The 12,264-nt window shown below is 39.3% G+C and overlaps 1 protein-coding gene across 3 annotated transcripts in view; it reads right to left on the bottom strand.

Annotated features, from left to right (window-relative positions):
• Window positions 1–12,264, bottom strand: part of fndc3ba (fibronectin type III domain containing 3Ba) — a 111,687-nt gene that overhangs the window by 27,610 nt on the left and 71,813 nt on the right. For all 3 annotated transcript variants that reach the window (XM_043263607.1, XM_043263600.1, XM_043263615.1), the window contains exons 7-8: window positions 3,776–3,834; window positions 794–951 (exon numbers count right to left, since the gene is read on the bottom strand). In XM_043263607.1, coding sequence (XP_043119542.1) covers window positions 794–951; window positions 3,776–3,834 — 217 coding nt within the window. The remainder of the gene's footprint in view (window positions 1–793; window positions 952–3,775; window positions 3,835–12,264) is intronic.

Here is a 12,264-nt window from a genome sequence, read left to right as displayed (position 1 = left end):
GAGGTCGCTTTGGTGCAACCCCGAAATTGGCCCATTCTTTTAGATTATGAGCTGTCATTTTCTTTTTGAGTGTGGGAAACAATAAAAGGAAAACGCTCAAGAGTGGGCTGGAAAGGCGCTACCCGACCGTGAGGCCAAATTGAAAGGCGAAGCACAAACCAATTTTAAAACGCAGCACGAGTAGTGCGTCCCATTTAAATTGGAAACATTTCTGTTACATAAGCCTCTATGGAAACAGCAAATGATTTTAATATGCAAGTTAAAACCACGTTAAACATCCACAATGGTGCAGTGAAGAAAAACTGATTTATGCACAAAAACAAATTAGAAATTGTATTAATAATAAGGATATCGGAGCACCAATGTTAAATATGTACATAACATACTATGATAAGACAGGGCGTGATTTTTGTCTTCTCTAAAGAGACTCTTTGGAAAGACTGTGCTTTTATAAAAAATGCATACTTATCAACTCAAGATTTCTCCAGCATCGCTGCTCTCACGTTCTAAGCTTTGAGTTTGAGTCACGCTTTGAGGCTCATGCTTCAAAACGACAATGACAGGGTGTTAGGGGTCTGATTATCTTCCCTGTCTGCTCTCTGGATATTGAATCATACAGATCCTGATGGGAGAACAGGCCGCATCCAATGATTCTTTCTGCTCGATGAATGATATATTCATGTCTAACTTGCTCCCTTGTGGTGAACACTGCTAATTTATGAGAACATAAAGACTTCAAGGATCCTGAGTGAACTACACAGCTCTTCTGTGATTGGACTCCGATCTATCTTACCTATAGATGATGCGGTACTGGCCATTACGACCCTTGTCTGAAAGAGTGACCTCGTAGCTGCAAGTTAAGGGGTGTCCGTTACTGTGCCTGTCTCTGTTCTGAAGGCCTGCTGGAGGAGCCCAGGTCATACGTGCTGTCCGGGCCTGGATATTAAACACCTGTTGATAAACACAGAACAAACGGCATCAAAAATCTGAAACAATATTACCAAGCAACTTTTTTTTAGATCATATTTTGAAGTACACATATTCAATTTTGTTTCTCAATTAATACGATTATAATGCAAAACACATTACTATACAAAACTACCACCACCACATAAATTGTGCAAGACAAACAAATCGCTATTATGAACCAAGATTATGAATTCAACAAAAGTGAATGACATTTTAAAAACAATCCAACAATCACAGTGATTTTCTCAAAAAAGGAGCTGCAGAGAGCTCCAGTAACCAGCCAAATCCAATTTAAGACAAAAATTGGAAGGAGCAAGTCATTTTGAAGAGAGTTTGTGGGATTGTCATTTCATTATGAGGTTAGCATACAGCTAAAACCATTCATTTGCTAAACCTACCAGGATTACAGACCAGCAAATAAAGAGAGCTAGCCTCCAAAGAAATATCAATAAACAAGAGAAAAAGGTAAGAAATGTCTCAGAACTTTATATTTTTTCTACAAATTTTAATTTGTGTGTCTGCACAGCTTTATCCCTCTGCAAGGCTAACTATTCATGTGTCAAACACGCAACTGAAAGTATAAATGAAAAGAGACAGAGCGGCTATAACTCCTCTGTTAACAGGTAATTCAACGTAACACTGTGTACGAGGGTTTAGCTCTGACATGAATGAGCTGCAGACGTCTCACGCTAGCCTCAGTCAGGCAAAAGCAATCTAACGCCACAATCTATCCTGCAGGTTAAAGTATGTCTGTGGATAAGCTATGGTTGTGTCCTTTCGGATGTGCACAGCTAGCATAGCCACTGGCAATTCTGAAGCCACAGCAATACGTTCTCAATGAACCTGCTGCCATCAGACCTGGCTTTCTCGGAGAGTCACTTTAACACCATCATCGAATTTTAAATCTCAGAGACCTATACTTTTTTATTTTTTCTTGTAAATCATTCATAAAGTTCATGGTTAGGACACTCAGCAGGAAGTTATGCTGTGTCTTGCCTTGGACACAGTAAAATGAAATTCAGAATATGACCATAGAAGCCCTCGGGGTGAACATGTTTGGTGACAGTGCCACCTACTGTCCTGTACGAAGTTAAGAAATTGTGTCGTAAATATCATCTTGCTTTATTTCTTTGGATCATGACTCAATCCTAAACTGCATCAGCTAAAGTGCATGAAGTGGTAGAGGACTTGTGATGTTGGGAAGAACGCCTGCCACTAAACATCAGACATACCGGCCAGAGTCTGTAGTCTCCAGAGACTTTCTGTTTTGTGTTGTGCTGGGAAAGCTACACCAGCTGAATTTAAGTTCATAAAGAAACTGAATCAGAAAGGCAGCTCCATTACAGGCTTCTGCAGAGACGGGGATGAGGGCAAATTGAAATCCATTACTTCCAGTCCCACACAGCCCTCCGGAATGCCTCATCTTGAGACACATTAAGCCACAGACGTTTTTTCAGCCTCCCTGCATCCATCATGGAGTATTCCTTCTGTGCTCTTGCATTTTGCATCACATTTCCTTCCATTAATGGAACTCCTGTTATTTTTATTGTATTTTATTTATGTATTTGCATGTATATAGTGCACCAACATTCATTAAGAGTCAGTGTGATTTTTAAATGAAAAATGAAACGTCTCATGCTCACAAAAGCAGCATTTATTTGATGAAAAATACAACAAAACAGTCGTATTATTTGAATTTAAAAGTAACATTGATTTTGATTGTTTCCATTGAGCTCATTAGTAAGTCGCTTTGGATAAAAGCGTCTGCTCAATGACTGAATGTAAACGTAAATATATTTTCAAATGTAATTTATTCCTGTGATAAAGTAGAATTTTTCATTACTCCAGTCACATGATCCTATAAAAATTACACTAATATGCCAATTTGCAAAACAAAATACTTAGTATTATCAATGTTGAAAACAGTTATGCTGTTTAATATTTCTGTGGAAACTGGGATGCATTTTTTTAAAGATTCTTTAATAAATAGAAAGTAAAAACTAAACAAAACATTGTTCAATTTTAAAGTTTACTTGCTAAATACAAGTTTGTTTTTTCAAAAGCATTGCAGAATGTATTGCTACTACTCAATGTCAAATATCAAGTTTTGCAAATGACACAAACAGACAGAAAGGGCAACAGATGCCTGAATTAAATGTTTGTCATTAATAAACAAAAATATAATCTCTGTTGGTCTAGACGATTTATTTGCAGTATTAACATGCTGATCTTCTTCTAAACTGCCTTAATGTCACTAATATTATTCTAATGTGGGATTAATACAAATGAGACAGCTGTTCAAACATCACAAACAAATGCATGCAAACTAAAACACAAAATAGAAAAGATGATTGATGAATATGGGCTAGTTACACTTATGGATTATCACTTAAAGTGACAGGGCGTCCTCAGATACTCCTGAACTAAACAACAGAAAGAGGAGCCGGCTGATTGAACAGATGGGGAAAGAACTGAGCAAAACATATCGGTCAGAAAACATTGTTTTGATGGAAATGTTCACCCAGTCAACCACAGCTTGACAGTGGATTAGAAATATGAAGCAAAATGCTGCCACTATGTGGTTGAAAAGGGAACAGTTTGAAATTGTAGATGAATCTGAAAAGATCACTGTGACTTTTACCAAATGTCATCCTTATGACATATTAAAAGAATGAATCATGTGTTGTTTTTATATTTGCAGCCTGTGCTTTCCTTTGGCCAATAAAGCACATCATGTTTATCTGATAACATTAAACCATTAGTCTTTTTCCCTCGTGGGGTATTTGAACTCGTACTCCAGACCCACCTGTGGTTTTTCCATTCCCGAGAGAACATCCTGAACTCTCTTTGCTTCTGAATCATGATCTGTAGGCAAGAGAAAGTGGAGAAAAACAAACAAAAAAAAAGGTGTTATTCCATCATGAAGCAGCAGGGGTCAGTTTTAAGTTAGAAACTGAACAAGAGATTTAAACAAAGTCTTAAAGCAACAATTCACCCCAAAAAATACAGAATATTATGTCATCATGTTGTTCCAATCCCAAGTGACAACTTACTTTCTCATTTTAAGGTGAACTGTTCCCATAACCACTAGTATATTTTCCAGGCACTGGAATTCTCAGAAGAAGGACCAGACACATTTGATGAGAAAACAGCAATGTGCTTAAACAGAATATGGATTTGAGGTTAAAAGCATCGGAAAACTTTCCAGAAGAGCAGAGGAGCCTGCAGACCCCACTGAAAGAGTGCAGGCACAGCAGACACGTGAGCAGCCGAGAGCTTGTGCTTCTACATCTCAATACTGAATCATGTCTATATAATATGCAACTATTATATAGTTTGATGCCAAACTAAAATCCGCACATGGAAAAAATGCTCAATTACCTCATGTTCCCAAGGCCGGATTAGCTCACTTAAGCTACCAGATCATCAGCGACAGACAGTCTGACAGAATACCTTTAAATCTTTACTGCCTTGTGTGGTTTTACACACACACACACACACAACTGCCCACTAACTCCTGATTTATCATTTCCACAGTGGACTCAAACACACAGGATCCACATGAGCCATAAGAATAGACTCTTAAACTAAACTCTTGCTTGATTTCTCTCTCTGGATGTTACTGCTGTAAATCAGTGTATACGGAGGAGTTCATGTGTGTGGCCTCCCCTTGGTATCTATAAAATTCTCTTCTTTTGATAAAAGGTTTACTGAAGTGAGAGTGGATTATATAGCACTTAGAGCTGATGTAATTCACCTGCTGAGAAACTACTGACATTTGCCTCCCTTTTCTGAGTTTCCCTTTCCAGAGTGTCAGTCTGAGTAGTTAAATCATAAAGAAAAGTATGTGTATAAATGGGCAGTTGACACCCTGCAAAGTGTATTTTATCTAAAAATCTATTTTTTAGGAATTCTTTTGTAATTTAGGGTTCCCAGACTCTTTTGAATCAGGGTTTTTCCATAAGCTTTGCAGTTGTTTGTGATTACTGGATAAGGATTAAAAAAAACAAAAAACAAACAAACAAAAAAAAACAACAACAATGCTAAAGAGACTCATTTATTTCAATACATATTGCATTTCTCCAATACTACATTCCCTCTAATGTGTGTGTGTGTGAGATATATATATATGTATATCATTATTTTAGCATTTTATTTAAGATCGAGATGGACACAATGTTTTATGCTATTCTGTAAAATGTGTAAATAAAAATGAATCAAAAGCCAAATGGCATCAGTCTATATATTTTTTAACAGCTCTTTCAAAAGGAAAAAAACTGAAAAATAAAAAAAGTTAAAATAACGGTGATAATTTGCATCAGCAAACAAGAAAAAAACAGTCTGAAAAACTGATGCTGAGGAAAAAAAAAAGAGGGTCAAAGACACGTTATTTGTCATCCACCCAAATACACTACACGAGCATGATTGATGTGTGTATTTATTTCTAGAGTAGAGAGCACACTGAGAGTTCACAGAGCCTCTGGGCCTCCATGAGTCACAGCAACAGTGATGTCATACACAATCACCTTAACATGACCCCTGGAGGTAGGCACAGGGAGCGCTGGCTTCCCCAAGAGACGGAAACCATACTAATGCTGAGTGTATGTGTGTGTGTGTGTGTGTGTGTGTGTGTGTGTGTGTGTGTGTGCGCATGTGTGTGGGTGACAAACTGAGTTATTACTGAGAAGTGATGAGTAATTGTGCAGATGTGGAAGAATATGAGGTCGCCTTCCTCTTGCCATTAACAGAGCGCTCATTTAAATCCAGCCTAACACGAAAGATTGAGTCATCTTTGCAGAGTCACAGTCTATATGCGAGAAAGGTGTTTTGTTGCTTTTAGTCCATACGTGTTACCTTTGAGATCATCTATGTGTCAACACAGCAAAGGTGTCCTTCAATACACCTGCAACTAACTAGCAAGTAGCAAAATATGGTGCCAATAGCCGTAACATAACTAAATTTCTTATATTTCAAAAAAGATGATGTTGATATGTCCTACTAAAAATACGTCGCAGGAAAGAATGGGCTCATTATGCAGTTTTCACAGGGTCTGTAAATCATCTCCGCTGGGGAATCGCTACCTGTTCATCACCTCCACATTCAAACTAGTCATTAGGTTCACTTCCTGTGTGTCCATCCTCTCCTCTCCTTCCGCTCCAGGCCTCAGAGGGAACCTCTTTCGGTTATGTTCCTGCCAAGCTCAGCACTCAACTTTCCAAAGCTTCACGTCTGTTTCTCACGCACGCATGTCTCCACGGGGAGCCGCAGAGTCGAGGAGAGCGGCTCACTCGCTGTCTCGCCCTCCTGCCACACTCTGAATAACTGCTGCTTCACAATATACAAATAAAAATAAACAGAGGAAGAGAAGATGATAGAAGAGCAAGAAACAAACAAACATTTCTTATTTTAAAAGTAGAGATGTCTAATACTATTCTGCATTGTGCTGAACAATTGCATATCTTTCTTTCTAGCGACTGTGGGGTGGACAGGAGTCTCTGCCTTCAATTAAAGGCTAAGGTCAAAGAAGGGAGAGTGGAAAAAGGAGGGGTTGTGAGAATAAGGAAAGTCAAAAAGGGACTAAGAGTAAGTGAATAGAAATGACAGAAAGGGAAAAAAGTGAAATGTAAAAGGGAAAAGAAAATATCTGACCAAAGCCAACTGAGGAGAGGTGTGTTGCTGCTTTTCTAAACGACTGCCTTTTTTTATTGCCAGATGACCAACAAAACACTGCAACACCCTCAGAAACAAAACACTGATCTCAACAAACTGAAACAAAAAAAAAACACCATCAGAGACCAACTACTGCTCTCAACACTCAAAAAGAGAAACATGTAAGCCGAAACAAAATGATGCAAAACCAAAAAACAAACAAACAAAAAAATGCCAGAAAAACAAAACACATCGGAAATAATATTAATTTTAATAACATGAATAACAATTCTTCTTATCCCTACACACCGAACCTGATGGTGCAGTAACGGGATCTACCAGCAGGGGCTAACTAGACTGCGCTAACCAGCCAAACCAGCTTAAACCATTGCTAGCAAACAACGGTAATGCTCTAGCAACAACATAGCAACGTGCTAAAAACACTCTGAACACCCTTAGCAACACCCTTGGACTGCTCGTATTATTAATAACCTGAAGGTCAAAGGTTATAAAGGTTTTGACCTAAATGAGTCATGTGAGAGTTCACACTTGACCCCTAAAACGCTCTTTAAAACAACATGGAAACCTCTATTTGGATGTCAGGAAACATTCTGACAGTGGTCTAGAGCTGCAGTGTGAGCGGAGTGTTTGGGTGTTTAGCTCTACGTGAATGAGAGCGTGCGTGTGTATATAAGGAGGTGCTAGGTAAACATCCAAAACTGAATTTGCAGACTATCGGGAAAAAAAAGCCTCCAAGAACACCCACAGAGCTGCAGACGCCAAATGGTCAGGCCAGTAACTACACCCACATGTCTGCGCGTGCGTTTGGAAGTGTGTGTGCGAGCGCTAGAGCACCGTACAACTCTTACAAATGCCTAAAAACAGCTCACATCCTCTAGTTAGCATGCCGAATGCAGGTTGCAAATCGAGAAACTAGTCTGCTGCTATCAAGAGAGCCGATCAGTCAGACATAAACACGTTTCACAGTTCCCAATTCTGTTACAGAGACCGATTTGTTTGTTTGCTTTTAGATTAAAGCATCCTGTTTTGTTTTTCATGAACTTCACCCTGAAAATAAAGAGTTCTTTTGTGGACTCATTCATCTTTGCGCAGAGGCACGCGCTCGCTTCTGCTCCCTGGTGGAGCGAGAGGAAACGACACATTCCTGGTCGGTGACTATTGTTACACACGCAGCCTGCAGGACCAGAGCTGTGCTGCGAATCCATGCAAAAATGTGAAAAATGACAAGCGACGGCTTACTCGACCAGACGATCATTAGGAAAAACAAAATGTGGCTATAACCGAACAGGGTCGGGGGGCGACTGCGCTGCCTGGAAATCAAACTGTGTTCTGGCACCTGTGTTCTGATTTTACACGAGCACTTTGCAATACACAGTGCGCTATGTTAAAACAGATACTGACTTTTAAGGCACCGCAAGAAAGAGCTAATTGCCAGGTGAACTAAATTAATAAATAACTAACACATTTCTTGCAGAAAATAACTAATAACGGGTTGGTGAGAAAGGGAGGGAGTGTGGGAGGAAGAGCGAGAAAGAGTTGCAGGATCCCAATCGTTCTCATCTCCGCATTGCACACATTCCATCTGCTCAACAGCTGGCTGTTTAATCCTGCTCTCACACAAAACCTGTGCCTCCCTGAGAACCACTGCCACAGCACACTCACACACCAGCATACAACTTACACGCGCACGAAACAGTATAAATACATGTATGTTCTCTTTAAACTTGTCTGTCTAAATTCAAATGGGCTTTATTGGCATGACTTGCACAGTACATCTATCTGCATTCTTTTCTATCTACCTATAGACGGTCTGTCTGTCCGTCTATGTTGTCTGTCTCCTCTTGTATCTGCATAAATAGATGTGCTGCCTTCATGTGTTATCAGAAACTTATTAAAGCCAAAAAAAAAAAAAAAGTGAAGGATATTTCTTCAGTATCCAAGAGGTTTCGATGAAATGTCCCACACGCTGGTTCACATAAACATTTACTGCGCTACCTAGATATCCAGCTGGCTGATGATTCCTTAATTTCAATCAAATGGCCGTGTTGGAAACATACAAAAAGCATTGAATTGTTATATACAGTATGTACATAAATATAAATTATACATATGCATAAACTATATACATAAATGTAGATGTTTGTGCGAATAAAACTTTGAAGTACTACAGCTGTTTCTCTCTTCCTCCATGTTTATGGCCCGCCCAACTCTGGTATCAAAATTATCTTAGTTTCCCAGTTGTAAATATGACCCAGGAGGCCGTTCGTGTCCAATTTCTATATTTATGATAATTCTGATAGCACGTGAAGGCATTAGTAGTCTGTCTGCCTATCTACTTATAGAGAGCATGTTTATTTATGTGTATTGGTCCGTCAGTCTGCCTATCAGCATTCTTGTCTGTCTGTCCCTTGTCTATCTATCTGTATTTGATTTTAGAAAAAGAAAGGTAATCTATCTGTCTATCTACCTAGAGTATGTCTGTCTGTCTGTTTAGGCAGTCTGCCTATCTAGAAAGATAGTCGGTCAGTTAAACTTAGCGAAAGACAGCCTGTCTATATTATCTGTCTTTTTGTGTACCAATCTGTCTAAAAAGAGGAGCGAATGTCTGTCTGTCTAGATAGTCTGTCAGTCTGTTTACCTAGCTGCATTTCAAAACCATACTGTACGAGTAAATTGATTTTGTTGATCACATATTTTAAACTTCAGCAGTGCATGCCTTGTCTACTCTGCATCTTTTAGCACCAGACTAAACTGCTTAGCCTACTTTGGGGAGGTTGAAATGAGGACATGAAGACATTCAGTCAAAAACATCAGAGAAACATCTCCAGAGTAATAGCAATGCTCAATTGCTCTTTGCTTTTCTACAAAAGTACATAGGATTGATGGTGTAAGGGTGTGTGCGTGTGTGTGTGTGCGTGTGTGTGTGTGTGCGCGTGTGTGTGTGTGTGTGAGAATGGATAAATAATAGTTTGCTTTCGTTTCAGTATCAGAGAGCAGCAGCCCCCTCGGCAGAATGGATTCTTGTTTTTCCACAACTGCCAAGCATCAGTCTCTCGCCTATAGTGTGCTAGCTCAATGTCTCTAGCTATCTCCAGAGGGACTCTCAGTGGCATTCGCTCACAGCAGAGATGCATGGCCTCACTACTGCCAAGGGACACAGGGATACGCCAGCTCTTCCTGGAAGGGAACTGGAAAGAATGGAGAAAGTTGGCAGAGCCTAGAAAGGGGGGATAGAGGGAATAGGAGAGAGGCGGAGGCCGGAGAGAATGAGACTACTGAGAGCTACAGAAAGAGAGACTGAACCGGGGAGACCTGCTCTGGATGCCTAGCGGTACATTCTCCACAGGTGCCAATCTATGTGTGTTTACTTTCCTTATTTACCTCCTTATTTAATCATTATTCCTACTTATATTAAGTTTTTTTACATTCAGTAGTTTGCACACATTTTATATGACAACTTAATGTCTTAAATACATTTGCTCTTTTTTAAATGTGCATCATGCATAAGTAAAATGACCAGCTGACCTTGAAACATGTGAGAAAGTTTTGAATCAGATAAATTAACCTTATTTTAGATTTCTTAGAGTTGTATGTATGCATGTATGTATGTATGTATGTATGTATGTATGTAAGGAAAATGGTAAAGAAACATGGAATTAATGAAATTACAAATATTTCTAGCACATAGCAAATATCTGAGAACTGAAAATGAGCCAACTTTGCTATTCACATCTTTACTTTACTATTTGTATTTACTAGAGCTGGACAACGATTAATGGGGATGATATATATATATATATATATATATATATATATATATATATATATATATAATATTTGCTTATATTTGCTTATGTTAAATATACAGTTTCTGTATATTTAAATAAACATTTTATATATATATATATATATATATATATATATATATATATATATATATTTTTTTTTTTTTCTAAATATATACTGTGTGTGTGTTTATTTAAATATACATAATAAATGTACACAGTACACACACATATTTTACGTATATAGAAATATATAAAATCTCACCATAGTACAGGGAGTTAAAAGTTTCAATTTGACTGATACAATAGAACTGCAGTCATCTAAAGGCTTGTCTTCACATGCACATTTAGCAGAAACCACCACTAATAACCCTGGCACAGAAAAACACTTCCACTGAAACAGACGTAGTTTGTGCATTGTCTTACTGTAAGAGCTGCAAGACGGATTTCTCAGAAACACATAAACACACACACACACACACACACACACACACACACACAAAAACACTCTCCAAGTTCTCAGCACTTTGTATAGCACCTTCTTAAAAACAACCTATCCAGACTCATAAGATAGGTGCGAGTTCTGCCGTGCCAACTGTAAAAGATCAAATAAGCACCAGCAGATAATTGAAAGGTCACATTTAACTAGGTGGAGAGCTAGAATCCGGTTACCAGGTCTTATCTTCCTTTGACCTTCTCATATGATTAAGTTTCCCAAAGTTGCGTCACCCATTATTGCTCCATCGCATGCTGTTATCGAAGTGACCTCGGGGCATAACCTTTCTCAGTGATTCATATGTTGTGAGAGAGTGAATGTGGGAAACTATTACCATTGTGGCAGAAAAACAAAGTCGAGATTAAGGAACATCTGTTGCTTCTGGACTGTAATGACGGAGTGAAAGCACGTGGCTGGAGGAAATGCACAGTGCCAAAGAGCAGCAGAAGTGAACATCTGTTTCTGCTTGAGTCCATGCAAACACACAAGGAAAGCTGGAGATAGAAAGGAGTTATGGTTGAAGTGCTGCAAGCCTGAGACCATGAGAAGGTTAATCTAGTGGCCAGTCTTGCTCTGCACACAGGCTTAGCCTCAGCCTAATCTAGTTAATGAGGGTGGAGCGGTAGAAAGCACAAATATCCTTGCAGCTTAAGAAAGGAGCTGATGGGCCCCGGGATGTGGTTTCCTGTCTTATGTAATCGAGCTTCATGAGCTGAGGTGAGTGCGTTTGTGCCTATGGGGTGATCTGAGAGAATTCTGTCCAGCTGAAGTACTGTTGTTGAGCTGAGTTGTTTTCACAGCTCTGGTCGTGTCTGGTAGCCAGGCCGCCTGGATCTTCAAGCTGCTATGCCAACAACACAGCATTTTCACCAGTTGGAATGTCTGTTGTTCCCTTTCTCATTCCCCATATTTTTCTTATTGTATTTTTTTTTTTCCTTTAGTCTTGAGAGTTTGATGACACTATTGCGGCTTCCTTTCAGAAAGGAAAAAATCTTAACCTGATCTCCGGCGTGACCCGGGGAGCCAAGTAGTCTGCATATGTGTCTATGTGGTTGTGATGATTTATGCCTAGAAGCAAGGCTTGAAGTGAGGCCCAGATGGCTGTAGCCCTCAGTAAGTGACGTGAGCAAGAAGCCTCAAGTTTGTTTTCTATCCTTCATCAAGCATTCAGTCAATTCCACAGAGGAGAGCCACACGCTGCGGTCTATTAGACTTGACCCCAGTGCCCTGCTTCTAGTGACCTCCACAACACTCATCCGCTTGGCCTACACTGACTGCAAGGTTTTACGCCCTATTATGTTCAATAACCAAACAACATGAAAGATCATTTGTCAGCTACATAGG

The sequence above is a fragment of the Puntigrus tetrazona genome, chromosome 2, assembly GCF_018831695.1.
Source record: "Puntigrus tetrazona isolate hp1 chromosome 2, ASM1883169v1, whole genome shotgun sequence".
In the NCBI taxonomy this organism is placed as follows: domain Eukaryota; kingdom Metazoa; phylum Chordata; class Actinopteri; order Cypriniformes; family Cyprinidae; genus Puntigrus; species Puntigrus tetrazona.
Note: the sequence above shows the minus strand (reverse complement) of the source record. Positions and strands in the feature narration are given on the sequence as shown.